Below are 16948 nucleotides of genomic sequence, written 5' to 3'. Positions count from 1 at the left end.
GATTTATTTATTTAATAAAAATGTCACTTTTATGGAAATATTTTCCATCATTGCCATGACACTCATCTGACATTAGTTCACATCAATGCAGATGTCAGTGTGCACAAATTGTATTGCCCTCAAACTGATTCCGAGCTGTGAATGGAAGTTATGGCAACCGTAGCTGTCACTTCAGTTTTATCAGAAAAACACCCGGTGGAACCATGGAAACAACATGTGACACAAAAAACATCCACATCAAAGCCAGCATATACTGTAATTAGAATTTATTGAAGCCTGTTCAGTCAGAAAAGGTACATGATCTGCTGAGCCTTTGGATTCAGTCCCAAGCCATCCATTAAACACATTACAGTGCTTTAAGCCCTAGTATTACACGTTATAAAAATGAATGTGCTCATTTGTGCATCTGTTACTGCAAATAAGAATGTGACATTTATGTATTCCAATTCCACTGTATGCAAAGAAGCAGAGTGGGTCTATAAAAATGAAAAATGTGCCCCAGTTAGTGTAGATGTTATGCTATAAATAATAATTTTTCACAATCTACATATCACGCTAACAGGCAAAGCTTTCTGGCATTATTTACCGTCAAAAAATATATATATATCTGCACGCACATCTGAATAGATGCTGAATGTTTAGAGACCTCAAGGCAGGAAAGCTAAAAGCATGCTCCCTAACAAACGCAGTGCTTTTTCTCACACCACACCAAGAATGCGTGCCACCCACCAGCGACAAGGCATAATGACTCGACAGGCTACCTGGCACCCTCTGTAGTTGTAAGGCCAAGGCCAGTAGCCACGCAACGGCTCGCATACCCGCTGACAGTGCGTGTAGCTGCGTTGGCATTCGGAGCAGCAGATTCCCTGGTGGTCTAACATGGTGTCAAAGGTCATGGCGCCTTCCTCCTTGGTCCCTCCGCTGCGCTGCAGTTATATGAAGCAATATTAATTTTGAAGAGCACACTTAAAAAAAAAAAAAAAAAAAAAAAAAGTTTAATTACTTTTTAAATATATTCTCATTAGCAATTCAAATGTTTTTCAAAAACTCCTCATCCGTCCCAAACATGTGACTCGAGTTCTCTAAGGCAACATGAATTTTTATAACCACTGGGAGTTTTCACTTCAGTTCATAAGTTCATCAAGTTGGAATGGCAGATATTACCCTGGTGACCTGTAATTAAAGCTGCCAACATGACACCTTAGCAGCAGCCTAAGTATATGCCACCCACTTCTGACAGACTGAATCCAGGTTAACACATTTAACACACTCTGTATTTCTATTTTTGTTAGAATACATTTTTAACAAGGCTGGCATCTCAAGGATGGTGATATGAAGTCATCTGAAAAAGTGTTGACAAAACAGAGAAACTTCAATGCATAATGTTACTTTAAGGGGTTGCTTCAGGGCTCTGCATGTGCCTCTTGATAGTTAATCAAAAATTCACCAGCTCTGTACTCTTGTTTATCACAAACAGTGGTGTTGATGAAGTTGTTACTCACATGATATGGGTTTTCGGGATTGTATGCTGACCCCGCTGCCGACTGCGCCCCCTCCTCCTCTTCCTCCCCTTCCAAAACTCTGGAGGTGTCGTGCTCTGTCTGACTCACCGGGTCCCTCTCCTCAGCAGCTGCCTCCAACTCCTCCATGTTCAACTGCCGTGCGACTCGCTGTGTGTCTCTCTTTTTCCTCTCCCCATCTGTTACAGCAGCCACAGGAGGCACGAGTATTGGGTCAACATCCACAAGATGCCATACATGTCCTCAGAGCTCAATCCTACATAGCTGGAGCTGTCTCAGATGTCCTGAATAATTAAATTAGCAGCAGTGATATCAAGCAGTCTTGCATATTTCAAGATCATTCTTTTTTAATACAAGCCTTTGCGAGTCTTTTTTTTGCTGTTCGACTCCAAATGTAGTGTACGTTCAAGTGTTTCACTAACTTCTTACACAAGGCTGTAAATTTTACAAGTGTGTCAGCAGATAAGCAGGGCAGTCACTGCTAAGGTTTTTAATAAGTTATGAAACTGATCTAAAAAGACTGACATGGAATAGACAGCAATACAAGTCTGGTTTTCCTTGAGTTTGTTGGATGCAGAGAAACAATGAATGAAAAAGAGAAGAAGGAAACCTTTACGATACATAGGTCGGAGCCAGTAAATAGGAAGACCCCCACAAAGATCCAGAATTTTGTTGCTCAGAAACTTGGTATCCTTCAGCGGCTGCTCTGCTGCAGCCCACATGAGGAACTCCTCATCAAACCTCACTGGCATTAATTTATCTGTCTGACAAGGGGGGGAAAAGAATATGTCCTTGAATTACTCAAATGGAAAAAATAAATTCATACAGTAATCTCTTCTCTTTTTTTTTTTCCACTTTGCACCGTTCTATATCAAGCAGTGTGCATATACCAGGTCAAACATCAGCGTCTCTTTGTTGTGAGCTCCCATGTGTGGAAGGCTGGCTTTGATATGGGATTTTATATAGCACTTGTCTCTTCCAAAGAAGCGGATTCCAGTTATTCCCTGCACCAAATCACAGAGATGCCATGTTTACACTCACAGCTTCGCTACTTTGCTAAGTACACAGAAGGTCTCAGCTGAACTACCTCAGGAAGAGAGAACAAGGACAAACTCACTCACAATTTGAAAGTCATGAATCTCCACAGCTTCCTCTGCTCCACTCCCAGTTTTAAATCTCTCCAGATTGTTGTCAGAATCAATTTCCATGGAGCCTTCCCTCACCTCCCCATTGATGTTCATACTGTAACGAACATTATAAACCTGGCAGCATTCAAAGTGGGACGTTAAGATTAGTCAAGTTATGTCAATCACAGTACAGCAAACACAAAAGAAGAGCAATTGAAAACGAGCTGCATATTACTCATCCCATTCCCCCACACAGTCGTTTTTCTTTTGTTGTTGCAGAAAATCCTCTGTAGTTTTACCACACTGAGAATCTGAGTGAAGCACCACCGGAGATGCTGTTGATGGGGCTGCTTGCCCTACAGGTGTGCTCATTAGAACACAAATAAACATTACGCTGTGCCTTATAAGATGAAGTAGAGTTCCAACATCAGTCTATGTGGTTTTTATGTGTTGTAGACAGAATTAAAGTTGCAGTTTTGTAGTTTTTGAGTAGTGAGTAGCCTCTCAGTCATTTACATACATAACTTGTGACAGTATCGAGACATTGCAAACAACCGTGCCTGTTAAAAATGTTAACATGAGAAAGATTTTACTTCCGGTCTGTTTCCCACCAGAAGCATCGCCCTCACATTCGCTTTGAGATATTGGTCATTGAAGGAGCACTTTAATAACTCCAGCGGTCCTTTGTTGACACTTACATTTTTATTGCTGACTTTCCACAGGTAGAGAGCCGCCGTGGACGCACACAGCATTAAAACTGCAGCGACAATAAGAACCACAGCTCTAAATCTCAGGAGATGCCCGAGTGTCGCAGAGGTTGGTGTGCTGGATGCGCTTTGCCCCTTAAAGTTCAGAGTAAACAAGGTAAGAGACGACACACATTGAACTAGGACGGGAGGAACATCCCAGGAAAGCTTATAATTTTAAAGAGTCGACAGCTTTGTTAACATGTCACGGATGTCTGTTCTATTTTTAATCAAAAACTTTTTAAGACTTTCTTACCGGAGGCCTGTAGTGTTCAAAACAGCAAGATCCATGAGTTGTATTTTGGACTTTTTCCATCGTCTCTCCCATCATGTCCCCTATAATTCTGTCTCTAGTTGCTTCTCTTTTGAGAGTCAGCTTATCCACCAGAAGGCTCTTTCACACTAAAGTGTGAATGACGTACAGTTGATAGAAATTACTTAGGCCAGATTCTTCGTCTGAATGTTACCTGGCTGTTCTCGTTGCCCAAAGCAAGGTGTGCCACCCTGTGGAACCAAACTAAAGCAAGACTTTTGAAGCAGCTGAGAAGCAGCACATGAGAGATTGTCTGGTGTCATTTGTTAGACAGTGATGGAGAGGTTGGGAAAAAGGATATTTGTCTGACCTTTCAGGTAGTGAGTGTTTGAAAGGAAAATATATTACTATATTAAATTGTTATTAAGTCAGCTATGCTTTCAGGTAATGTTTTTTCTTGGCATTTTTTCGTTCTTTCATTTGATAACCCACCTCTAATAGGTTACATTTATATGCTTCTCTTTCTGTTACAAGTGGCAGCAGAAACGAGCAGCACTATCTGTAGTCAAACTTTTGTGTAGGAGGCTTCATAGTCCTCAAGTCTTCTGAGGTCTTTATGTTCCTACACAACAAACGTGCAGATATAACCTTTGCTTAATTATAATTTTTTTCTGATTTGACGATGGGAGAAAGTCGGTTTTGTGGTCAAGGTTACTCGGTCTTTATCTAAACTTAAAAAACACCAACATAGTAAGAAAAGAGATTGAAATATTCTGTGCTGCTGTTGCTTGGAAACCGATTAAATCTATTTTTTGGGGATAATTGGTAAGCTGCGAGGCAATCACAAAAGGTGAGGGGAATCTTTGACCTTTGAAAAATGTGTTATTGTAAGAGCATTTGATCAGCAACGCAATATTTGCATGCAAATTGAGACAGCACAGTAACTACATTGTCTACATTGAAAAGACAATGACACTGACTTTATGCTCGCTACCAATTTAGCTGTAACGGTTGGAGAACCACATCTTATTTATTGCGGTTTTTAAGCCCTTAAATTCAGTCGGCTAATTTAGGTGATTCTGTATGCTTTATGAATTTATATTTCCTCAGGACAATAGGTTGTACTCTGTTTACAAGATTACAGTTGACAGTACTCAATGCCCAGATTGCTCATTGAACAGTAAATCAATTTTGCTTTTAACAGTTTATTTGTGCAACAGTGTGATAAAATCTACCACAAACATGGCAATCTTTCATATTGATTGTTTTCCACAGCAGAAAAGGCCCTTCTTTTTTTAAGCCTAATTGTCCATAGGTCATGCCCCTTAAATACTAACACATGCTCTTAAAAATTCATAATAAAATTCTTCTTTACATTGAGTCATTATGAAAAATATATTATTAATGTAGAAAATCTTGCATATTACACATGATACAATGAACAGTCTTATATGAGCCAAAAGACACATGACATACTACAAAACACTGCAACAATCCAACATAGAGTCAATTAAGATAAAAGTACTGTACAGTATAAAGACAAAATTCATTGTAATAACTGTTTGATCTTTCGTTTAAGCTGCCTTATGAGTTTGTATACTCAGGGATGGATATTTCATCTGTTTCCTGTATTCTGGCTGGTGTCGGTGGACCAACAAGGATATAATCAAATTCCTGGTGTTGAACCTTCTCGTAGACACTTTGCAGACCGTTGGTTTTGGGTATGTGAGCTGGGTAGTAGTTTTCCCTTCTGGTGTCCCGGGGAAGAGAAGCTGTCTTGGAGAACGTTGACAGATGCGGTCCGCAGGCCAGGCTTGTGTTGGGCCTTGTAGCTGAGGGGCTCCAGCATCGGTCTGAGTGTCCCAACACTTTGCACTCACTTGTACATGCCCAGAGACCTGTGGAAAACAGCAGTGCTGTCAGGATGTAACATGAGTACAGTTGCTGGCTCACCTGGTTGGGGATGTCAAATAATGAAAGTCAGCTCAAGGTAAATCGATCGTAATGTATCCAATGTACTAGAAAAATAGATTTTTGAAACTGGTACAGTCTGTTCTGGATATGGTTTAGACTCTGTACTATATTCAAAGAGAAATCAAACTACATGAAGACAAAGACATACTTGTCACATCACTGCATGCACTTCACCTTTACATTTGGTCTTATTTTCTGTCTAAATTTGTATTTTATGTTTACATTTTCGTGACACTCACTGTTCATTGGTGGCGACTCTTTTTTGTGCACATCCCCACTTATGTCAGAATCACTGTCATTGAAGTCACTGTCTCCTTTTCCACTGTCCTTGCCACTGATGTGGGGATCTCTCGCTGAGATAGTTGTGAATGAATTGCCCTTCCATATTGTTATTGGTCTGACAGTTTCTTTCCCGTATCCTGGTAGTGTAGAATAACCCTGCAAAGTTAACAAACACAACCAGGCACATTTTGAGTCAAACTACAAAAGACAACAAAGTCAGTGTAAAGTGTACTTTAAATATCTCTGCAAATGCACATACCTTTAATTTCCCCTCCATCACCCTGCTGTTTGACTCAAAGATGCCTGCTGTCTGCCTGCCATCCTCGCAGCCTGTCTCTGCTGCGTTGCTGCCGGCCAATGGAGGTTTCTCTGGAAATGGATGGGTATCAAACACTTTGCCTTTGTGGTTGGCAATCAATGAATCAATGTGACCGCTCTCCACTTTCTCCACATTTGGTATGTCTTCTTTTTCATCAAACCCCCCCTCCCTCGTCTCTTTTTTCCGACGGCTGCAAATGGTTGTGATGAGAATGATAGCCAGCAGGAGGAGAGAGCAGCTCCCTGCCAGGACAATGATTATGGCTATGGACATGTCCCATTCAAACAGCTCCTTGCTGCCATTTTGAGCCAAGGAAGGCAAACTAGGCAGAGTACCCTCTATGAAACTGAAGTGTATAATGGCTGTCGAGGTAAGCGCGGGAGATCCATTGTCAATGACGGACACTGTGACTTTGACATTGTCTGTGAGATCATACGTCAGCTGTCGACTCACGTGCACCTTCCCTGTGTCTTTGTTGATAGAGAAACCCAGGTGTCCCCCCTCGGTGATTTTAAAGGACAGCTGTGCATTTATGCCCTCATCAGCATCTGTGGCCTTTATCTGGGTTACCACATAACCTGCAGGTGCATCTTTGGGCAGGATAACCTCAGCAGATCCCTTGTACAGGGGGGGCTCTATGATAGAAGGCTGGTTGTCATTCTGATCAACTATTTTTAATCTGATGACAGCTGTGCTCTGCAGCTGTGGTGACCCCCCATCGCTTGCTTGAATGTGTACGTCTAGCTGTTTCATCACTTCATAATTAAAACTTCTTAGTGCATATATAGAGCCAGACACCGAATTGAGAGACACAAAGGTATTCAGTGGGGATCCCATGATAACACTGTCCACAAGCCTGTAAGTAATTTTCCCATTGTTGCCCAGATCCGCGTCGCTGGCCTCAACTATGGTGATATACGCGCCGGGGGCGTTGTTTTCCACCACTGAAACTTCATAGACAGCTTTTGCAAAGTGAGGGGCGTTGTCGTTCTCGTCGCTGAGTCTGACGGTGTACTGAGTGATTTTTCTCAGTGGAGGTGACCCAAAATCCTCAGCCATGACCGTCAAGTTATACTCACTAATCCTCTCCCTGTCTAGGGCTGCAGCTGTAACGATCATGTAGCTGTCCTCGTAAGCCTGCCGGAGTTTGAAATGATCGTGGCCGTATAACGTGCAGTGGACCTGGCTGTTCACGCCAGAGTCTCTGTCCAAGGTGCTGATCAGCGCCACCAGGCTGTCCTTGTCTGCCGACTCGCTAATGTATGCAATGCCTGTCGTGATGGAGGTCATCGGGGTGATACTGATTTCTGGGGCATTGTCATTAACGTCTGTGACGTGAATTATGATTTTGCACACGGAGGGGGTCGGGTTGGGTCCCAGATCGGTCGCCTGCACGTCTAGCTCATAGGTGCTTTTGTCCTCAAAATCCACAGGGCTCCTGAGCGTCAGGCGGCCTGATTTATTATCCACTTGGAAAAGTTCTCGGATCTCATGAGAAACCTGTTTTCCGAACCCGTAGACGACCTCTCCGTTTAAACCCTCATCAGCATCAACTGCGTTTAAGTCCAGTATAACAGTGCCAACCGGCGCGTCCTCTGGCAAACTGACGGAGAAACTATTCTGGTCAAAAACAGGACTATTGTCATTAAAGTCCGTCACTTTTATAGTTATCTTTGTTGACCCCGATCTGTACGGGGTTCCTCCGTCCGTGGCGACCAGCTCCACGGTGTATGATGACTGAGTCTCTCTGTCTAGCTCTTTCATTAGAACCAATTCCGCATATTTAACCCCATCCGCTCTCAAGAGCACATCAATAGTAAAATGACTGTTTACAGAAATTTGATAGCTTTGGATGTAGTTTGAGCCGACATCAGCGTCCACCGCTGGGTCTAAAGGGACACGGGACCCAACTGCTGCATTCTCTGAGATCTCCACTATAGATTCCTTGTTTGGAAACTCCGGAGAGTTGTCATTGATGTCCATTATCTCCACCTCCACGTGAATCAATTTGTAGCGATCTTTGGAGAAATTAACCACGTCAAAAGTAATCAGACACTGTGGAGTGTGTCTGCAGATTCTTTCCCTGTCAATTCGTTCCCCGACAATGAGTTCCCCGTTGCTTTCTCTTACCCTGATAAATGAATCGTTGAATTGTTTCATCATCCTGAAATTGCTCTTGGAGGAATGAGACAGACTCAAGGACATGTCCTTGGCAAGGTTTCCGATGACCGTACCTGGCGCGTCCTCCTCCATGGTCTGATATCTTACAGTATTTCCTTCGGACTGAGCCCGTGAGGCAAATAAAAATTGATGGATTGAGAATATAAAAATCCACCGGTGCCAATAAGTTATAAATGTGCCCCTTGTCATCTTCGTAGTAATCTTTCCCTCGGAAAGCAGCCCCATTGTGTGCTGAACAGTTGAGAGCAGTTCACCTCTGGAGCGAGCTCTCCATGCAGCTCCCGCTTTTATGAACTGAACTGTGCTGAAAGTGAAAGTTACTCGCTCCTTACGCGCAGCCAGTCAGACACGCTTGTTGCCTCGCCTTCAACACAGCTCAAAATTCTGCAGTGGCGGGGTTTATACAGCTCCTCATGCTAATGAGACGAAGTGTGACCAATCCCTCGCTTTAGAATTAAAAATACCCCCTTCAGGAAGAAAAAGCTCTAAGCCTGTTTTGTTTTTTTTAGACTGCACACTGAAGGAAGTTGCAGAAGAGAAAAAAGGGGACAGAAAGATATGCCAGTGCTAGAAGATAGTTCCTGCACTGTTTATCGTCTTATTACAGCCATTACAGAGTGATGGATTTATTTACTGTAAGCCTATTTCTTTTCTTTTGATGTTTAGGTTATTGTCTGTTGAACGTGCCTCGGCGCGAGTAGGTGTGCGCACACATTCACATGTCTGCAATATGTCTGCACGTCCTCACCAGACCACCTCTATTGTTTTTGGGGAGCTGAGTCTGGTTTTCTACAGAGCTTGACAACAGCTTGATTATCACGAGAAAAATCCGCATGAAAATATCCACATCTCCTGTTTGAGGGAGGAGAGATGCTTTTGATCTCCGGCAATAGCTGAATTACTTTTGAGAATATCTGGTCGTACTGAAAAAAAATAAAAATAAATCAGCGTCTAAGAGGCTAAGACCTAAACTAGCCTGGAGGTAAAACCGGAAATACTTTGAAATTTAAGATGAATGGGTGCTTTATTTTATAACCCAGTTACACAATTGAATTTGAATTTGAATTTTTTTATAGTTCCAAATCACAGTTTTGCTGCTTGTCTCTGGGTTTATGGGAACCATTCACTATATTTGCTGACTACTTATATTACCGCTATGAATTTCAAATTACATCAAGTCTTCAATTAACATTTAGTGCACTGCAATATGATATTCTTTTTTGTACCTTGCATGGATTATACTGTATGAAGGAGTGACCTATATTGCCACAATAATGTGAACACCATTGTCCATAAACAGTGCTGGTTGGCAGTTGTTTTGCAGCTGCTTTGTTCCACCTAAGGGAAACCTTAAGGCTACAGCAGACAAATGACACTCTGGCAGCATTTAATAGAGGCAACTTTTATATTTCAACATAACTCTGCACAAATTGAGGTCCTTTAAGAAAATGTTTTCCAAGTTTTACTTGAAAGATCTTGACTGGCCTGCACAGAAACATCAATCCGACCTTTCTCAGCACCTTGAATGACCGGATGTCAACTGTGAGACAGACCTTATCGCTCAACATCAGTGTCTGACCTCACTGATAAGTGGCTGAATGGGAGCAAATCTCTGCATCCAGTCTTGTGAAAAGCCTTCTTGGAAGTGCAGAGGGAGATAAAGGCAGAGTATTGACACCCGTGGTTGTCACTGAAGAACCAGTTATTGATGCAATGTCCGCATGCTTCCTTTGGGTGTCTGTATACTTTTGGCCATGTAGGGAACTCTGTACATATTTTCAAGTGCTAAAATTGGGTACAATACATCAACATCACAATCTACAGCCTTAAAATTGAACCACAGAATTATGTCTACACTTTCTCTGGCACAGTTTCAACAACATGCACTTCACCGATGTTGAATTTACTGCAGAACTGAAGCAGCGAGCCTGTTCTATTGGATTTGTGAAGTATCGTTACAGCTACTGTAAATGTCAACCCTTATTTTAAAACATGTTAGCTCGAACTAGGTAGTTGTAAAGCAAATATAAGCAGTAACCTAGAAAAAAAAGTCTCTGAATTTTCACCAAGCATCTGATTTAATGTCTATCATGTATGTGTGCATGCATGTCTGTTCTTTTTAGTTTGTTCTCCCCAACCCTTGGCAGACTTTATTAAATCTGACAGAGTAAATATTGGCAGTATTATTACGGTTTTTCACTTCTTTGTTCTGCTGCTGTTGAGAGTACATAGTTTAGATGATTACAGAAACACAGAGTGTAGTTGTTCTTTCCTCAGCATCTAGACAGAAGTCTGCTCACAATTTGTCTCTGACTACTTACTTTTGACTTTTAAATAAATCCATGCTCATAACATTTCATTAGTCAGCCGTGAGGTTGAAACACTTACCATAATCAGAAATAATAATGCTATAAATGATCTGAGACATTGTGGGAGTCCACAGAGGCACATTTAGATAAGAGAGGCTGCAGTAAACAACAGAAGTAGTTGGGTGATTTCATACTATAAGCTTTCCTACATGGGAAGAATAACTGTGACAGAATGTATATATTTCTTAAAGGAAATATTATCACGTTGGGGAATAAACTGTGTTTAGATCATGTTTTGGTGTGAGATAATAAATGAAATGTGCCTTAAATACAGACAGTAATTAATTTGTCTAATCCTCTGATGATCAGATTCACATCAAGGCTGCCAATATTCTTTGAAGCACAAGCAGTTTGTCAAATATATCCACTCAGATGGAAATACGCTGTTAAATGAATGTTCATGACTTCTAAATATGTTATGTGCATATAGTCACCGCCTTATCTGTGAAGTACTGTGTAATTTGTATACAGATATTCAGGTATGCTGAGAAGAACTTTATACTTGCAATAAAAACAATTAGGTATGAACAGTTCATTCTTACAGGCATCCCACTGAAATGCATGAAATTTATTGTCATTTATTTCCTGCTAATGTTCACGTCTGGGTCCATTTAGATGTTTGGTGCTATTACATGTATCTCATACGAGTAAATTTAGACGCACCAGTCAATAGTTTGAACAAAAAAAAAAAAAAAACAGCAGGCACACAAAGTTAGTGACTACCTGGTGAACATAATTAAATATTTAGCTGCTAAAAACACCCATTTTCTCTCAGGATTTGAGACTAAAGTTTCAGTGTCTCGACTGACTTTAGGACCTTTGTCTCCAGGACTTACTGATATTTAGTAGAATATTTTCTGCCTCCTGTGTGTGTAGTATTTTCTGTGACACTAGCTGCCACCCAACACAACCCCAGTACTTCCCACCCACCCCAAATATTGAATATTTCCGCCCCATGCTTAACAGATGGCAGCGTGCTCTTTTTGTTAAATGCTGATATTTTGTTTTTCCTCCAAACACACCTTTGGTGGTTGTGGCCAAAGAGCACAATTTGAGCTTCATCTGTTCACGGCACTTGTTCACAAAACGACTCTGGCTTGTCCAAATGTTGCTTTACATACTTCGGACATTGCCTTTTATCAGGGAACGTTTCCTCATGATGATGCTTATGTGTAGAACCTACTTTGTGCATCGGTGTTTCACCACTGTCGGCTCCACCTTCCTGCAGGTCCTTTGCAGTCATACGTGGGTGTTGTTTCCTTTTTCTCAGCAGATGTGCAGTTTTACCTGAATGTTTTCAGGGTCTTCCAGATTTTGTCTTTACTTCCACTGTCCCCTTTAACTGCTATTTTTCGACGACATTTTAGAAATTGTGGAAGAACTTCAAATGCTGTACAGTGCCTTCTACTTTATAGGCATCAATTTGCTTTGTTTTCAAATCCTCAATCAATGGCTCAGATGAACCCGTGGTTCGAAGAGTCGGGGAATTTATAAAATGGACTCATATGTCCTAACAAGTCAATTAAGGCCAAATGTTTGTCTGCGACCAGCCAACGGGTGTCAAAACTTTTGTACATGCTAACCACCATGTCATTTTTTTCTATGTATGTACAGCAACTTCTTTAAGGGCGCTCAAACTTTGACATCCAACCGTACATCTTCATGAATGACAGTCCATTTCATACTTGATACTTTGATGTGTCAGTCTGGACCAGAGGACTAGACTGACATTACCGTCTCTCGATGCCAAAAGGAAGTTCATCCTTTTCTTGTTAATATTTTTTTTAAGGTCTTGTCAAGTGAGACAAGAAACTCTCACATTTTCAGATTAGAGTTTAGTTAGAGATTAGTGTGTGGCAAAATAACATCTTACTGTATATTTAAAGCAGCAAAGTAAAGAGTGAAAAGCATGCGGGAATTGTTCATTGAACAGGTTAATAAAGAGTTGCTGCTTCTTAAAGCTTAATTTAGAGGCACGTGTCACGGAGGCTGATTTTCCCTTTAATGAGAACGGAGGTGATCATGGATTCAGTGTGGGCGATTCTCTTTGGATTACATTAAACCAGGTCAAACTGTTGTTGTGATAGATGGATTATTTTACTACAATGCAGCATTAGTTTGAACTGGGACGCGGAGGAGTTTGCGTGAATTTCTGATAAATAAATGGTTGTTTGTCATTGAGAAAGGTTATTTAGCAGATGGTGTGTATATTCCAGTTTGTTGTTGCTTAATTTACATATAATTGTAACGTGTAGTGGTTGAAAACATTAAATACAGTCCGTTCTTCTTGCATTGATGGATTTTTTTTTTTTTTTGCTTCTTATGACCTGTCAAAGGTTTAGCTAGATATCTGAGTTTCTGCAGACAGTTAGATGATAATAACTCAGGCAGTGTCTCTGTATCCTGATACTTTAGCTCAAGGTGACTTCGACAGGAAGACTTTGCACAGCATTGAATGGCTCTGAATTCAAGCTGCATTTTATATTAATATTTGATTTTACATCTTTATGCAGATGGCAATTTATAACAGTTTATTCACTGTAAAAGCAATTAAGTGTCGGAAGCATCAGTCATAACAAAATGTCTGCCTGATGCTGATTGCAAAATGGTGATAGCAATTTTGTGATTAATGTTTTATAATTATGTCAAGTGCAGCCATTTCCATGAAAGTTACCGACGGATTCACCAAGAGAGGAAAGGGAGCAAGCAGTAAACCAAAAATGTATGAGGAAAAAAAAGAAACATTGCACGGAAAGATATTTCAAATTTACTATTGGCCCACAGACACAATTCCATATTTAATGGGATTGTAAATGCATTTAGTTTCAAGGGATGCCTTTGCATTTTAAGTTCTCTAATCACTCTGGTCCATAATGTGCCTGAAGAAATGCCATGAAAGTCTGCATTTGCGGAAGGCACTTAGCTTCGCATTCTTTTACAAAGATTAGAAATCAGAAGCAAATTACACTATGGTGGAGCTCAGCTCAACTGAATATTGCTCTACTGGGAGATCAGTTACCTTTAAGAACTCAATATGCCACGTCTTTCAGAAGCCAGACTCTTCTCGCTCTGTAGATATGTCAATGTCTTGCTCTCCAATTCTTCCCTTTGGAATAATTGGTCTTGGGAAACGCACTAATTCACTTCCCTGCCAACATACCACTCTCACGTGTGTGTGTGTGTGTGTGTGTGTGTGTGTGTGTGTGTGTGTGTGTGTGTGTGTGTGTGTGTGTGTGTGTGTGTGTGTATTTTTTTTTTTTTACACTTTTTGTGAATATTACACAAATGAGATATAACATGGTAATTACTGAGCTGCTGGAAGCAGGATTTCCCATGTTTTCCTGTATCTGCTGGCAGTAGACAGATATTTAATGGACAGATATGAGAGTGGTATCAATCTTCCAAAAATAAATCTCAGCAAGAAAGCTAATAAACATGATTCCAGAAATGGCAAACTGGCTCTTCAACACAAACAAATCGAGGCACTTCACTATGAAAACAGCTATTTCTGGTGTTATTGTAAATGTTCGCAAAGCCAGACGACTCTCTCATTTCCAAACAGTTTTTTCTTTGCGTTGGAGCAGAAAGGATTTTTTTTCTCCTCTGAGATAACACGGTAATGGGGTCACATTCCCCTCCTATTTAAACCCGTTCTTTGTCTTGCAGTAGTATCTACATATGTTGACCCGCTCGGCATAATTGCCCCATTGTATTGTCAGAAGTGACACAGTTCACATGTGGGTTTAACCTTCACATGAAAGGGGTGTTTAAAGATGCAGTGAGGTTATTTGAGTCAACACTAATTTTCAACACGCTGCCTTTGAAGTCAGTCAGTTTTGCTCTCAAAGGGGATAGATCAGGACATTAAAAAATATGTGGTATAGAAGGGGGGTAAAACAGAGTGTACGCCACATATGAGAGGCACTACGGATCGCCTGGGCTTATTATGGGCTGTTGAAAAGCATTCTTCAAAACATGCTTTTAAATACAGGATGTGAAATCTCAGATGGCCGCAGATCCCACAGGCAACATCAGATCTTTTTGTTCTGAAGATGCTCTCTGCTGATTAATTCAAACATCAAAATAAAACTCTGGTGTTTTCATATGCGAGAGTAAAGCTGCCGATGTCACACGGGGGTTTCAAACCTCACTGGAAGCCTTAAACTCAGAAGGAAGCCAATGTTATGTTTTATTGATTCTTCTCCTGGAGTTTGGAGACAATGAGACAGAGGGGAGATTTCATTTCTCTCTTTATGTTTGGACCGAGAGCTGCATCCCGGTATTCAGGGTGTCTCTCCAGACATAAACAAAGTTATTAGATGAGCAAGACATGATTCAGAGGGAAATTCAATGATGGGAGCTTTGGAGGAGCCCTCTGACAGTACGTTCTGGCAATTCACACTGTCATGCTTCATTGTTCTTTGGGGAAGATGGGTGTTGTTTGACTTTGAACGTTACCAGAAAGCTTATAGACTCACCGGCGGTGTGTCTTGTTTTGCAATATTGTGCATATAAATGAGAATTTATGTTTTGGAAAGAGGTGGTGCACTATGCGCTTTGCATATTTGCAAATGGATAAACTTAAATGTGTACAGTAAGTGCAAAGCATTGTCAAAATGTAGGTCAGCTTACCCAGGCGGGGAGATTCTCTCTCTTGGTGTGTATGTTTGTAGAGGAAATGGTGTTATGCACGTGTGTGCACATATGGGGGGTCATTTCTGTAATGTACCGAGACCATAATGTCTCATACAATGCAGATGGAGGAGGGAGTTTCAGCGTTTAGTGGTTTCTTGCCACAAGCATTAATATGGTTGTATTTCCTCATGTGGTTTTGCTGCGAGCAACATGATGTTTGAGGCATGCGCTTCACAGGGCTGGATGAGGTATAATTATGTAAATTGTATTCAAAGGAATCAGCAATAGCTCATGTGGAATGGATGTGTCAACAAGGTGTCCACATTCACTGTGAGAATTTGCTAATTAAACTTGACACCGTTTCTCCCTCAACACATGGGCACAGTGAGACACTGTGGGATTAAAAAAAAAATACCGGGGTGTATATTGTATTGCTGGCTCCAAAATAATCTTCTTGGAAAAAAAAAAAAAAAAAAAAAAAATAGGCTTTCATTTTGAGACTTGAAGTGTAAAAAATGTGCACCCCCTCCCCCCTTTCAGTTCACTACAGGACCATTAAACTTTGTACATGTTGACATGTGTGTAATGAAAGTGCCTAAACTTCAAACAGTCTGTCCATGCTGCTGCCTCTCTGATGCCCTACTACATCAAAATGGATGATTTATTACGCTGGTTATTTGTCTGGCCCGCTAAATGCTTGAATTCTATTTGACAGCAAGTATAGATAAACTACTTTGCCTGAATGTCTGCAAAGCACTGTACCTGAAAAGCAAAGATTAATCCGGTCCATCAGGAAACAAAAACATACCCCCCCCTTTTTTTTTTTCTTGTGATACCCCCCCCCTCCCCCCCCCTCCCACACACACCTCTCCTGTTTTTTTTTTTTTTTTAATCTATGGTGAATTTACAACGTGGGGAACAAAACAGAGCAATAGCCAAGGTACAATTTGCTCGGCTTCAGTTGTAGTCGAGGGGCGTGATGTGTGTGAAGCACTGAGACAGTTAATGATGGAGAGACTAAATGTGAGGAGTAGCCTGTGAATGACATTTGAGTGCTGGCAACGAGTGAAAAAAAAGAGTTTTGAAGTTTTCCTTTTTACTCCCTCCTCCTTATGCGTTTGCCCAAGATGAATTGGCTTTTCAGATTTAAGAAAGTGCATGGCTGAAATACAAAGAGAGGCTCATCTATCAGCCCCTGAATAGTGAGAGAAAATCCTATGGCTGTGAGGAAGGAGAGGGCCTGGGGAGGGGTGCGTTGTTGGTCTCTGATTAGACCCTGGGCCAGTTCTACTCAGGGGCTTGCAGCGCAAACATCAATCCTCTCCTCTCCCACTTCAAATCCTTTGAACCATTTGAGACAATTTCTTCACTGTAAGCCCCCCCTTTAAAGATTTTCTTTATCAAATGTGCCAGCATATGTGTCAATGAACACTTATTGCAGCTCGGTTGTTTATCGTGGAAAATTTCTAACTAGATGGAGGCAAACTGTGGGGGTCAGTAATGGAGTAGAAAGGGGAAAAAAATACAACAACATCCAGCCTG

The 16948-nt window shown here is 41.1% G+C and overlaps 2 protein-coding genes across 3 annotated transcripts; both read right to left on the bottom strand.

Annotated features, from left to right (window-relative positions):
• Positions 1 to 279: 279 nt before the first annotated feature.
• On the bottom strand, positions 280 to 3722 carry cnmd (chondromodulin). The gene is made up of 7 exons (XM_069153571.1): positions 3650 to 3722; positions 3346 to 3489; positions 2642 to 2782; positions 2411 to 2524; positions 2131 to 2284; positions 1503 to 1699; positions 280 to 926 (listed from the first exon to the last, which is right to left on the bottom strand). Exons 1-7 carry the CDS (start codon positions 3719 to 3721, stop codon positions 699 to 701), a joined length of 1050 nt encoding a protein of 349 aa, XP_069009672.1. The 5' UTR covers position 3722; the 3' UTR covers positions 280 to 698.
• A 1124-nt stretch (positions 3723 to 4846) lies between these two features.
• LOC138200921 (protocadherin-8) lies at positions 4847 to 8760 on the bottom strand. Of its 2 annotated transcripts, none has more exons than XM_069153918.1 (3): positions 6162 to 8760; positions 5860 to 6058; positions 4847 to 5544 (listed from the first exon to the last, which is right to left on the bottom strand). In XM_069153918.1, the coding sequence occupies exons 1-3, from the start codon at positions 8625 to 8627 to the stop codon at positions 5231 to 5233; spliced, it is 2979 nt and encodes a 992-aa protein (XP_069010019.1). In that variant the 5' UTR covers positions 8628 to 8760; the 3' UTR covers positions 4847 to 5230. The 2 variants fall into 2 exon arrangements, with proteins under 2 accessions (XP_069010019.1, XP_069010020.1); XM_069153919.1 differs by having other exon boundaries at positions 5420 to 5599.
• Positions 8761 to 16948: the final 8188 nt, after the last annotated feature.

This window comes from Embiotoca jacksoni, unplaced genomic scaffold (genome assembly GCF_022577435.1).
Source record: "Embiotoca jacksoni isolate LCO1_2020_lvr unplaced genomic scaffold, fEmbJac1.0.p SCAF_2, whole genome shotgun sequence".
NCBI classification, from domain to species: domain Eukaryota; kingdom Metazoa; phylum Chordata; class Actinopteri; family Embiotocidae; genus Embiotoca; species Embiotoca jacksoni.
Note: the sequence above shows the minus strand (reverse complement) of the source record. Positions and strands in the feature narration are given on the sequence as shown.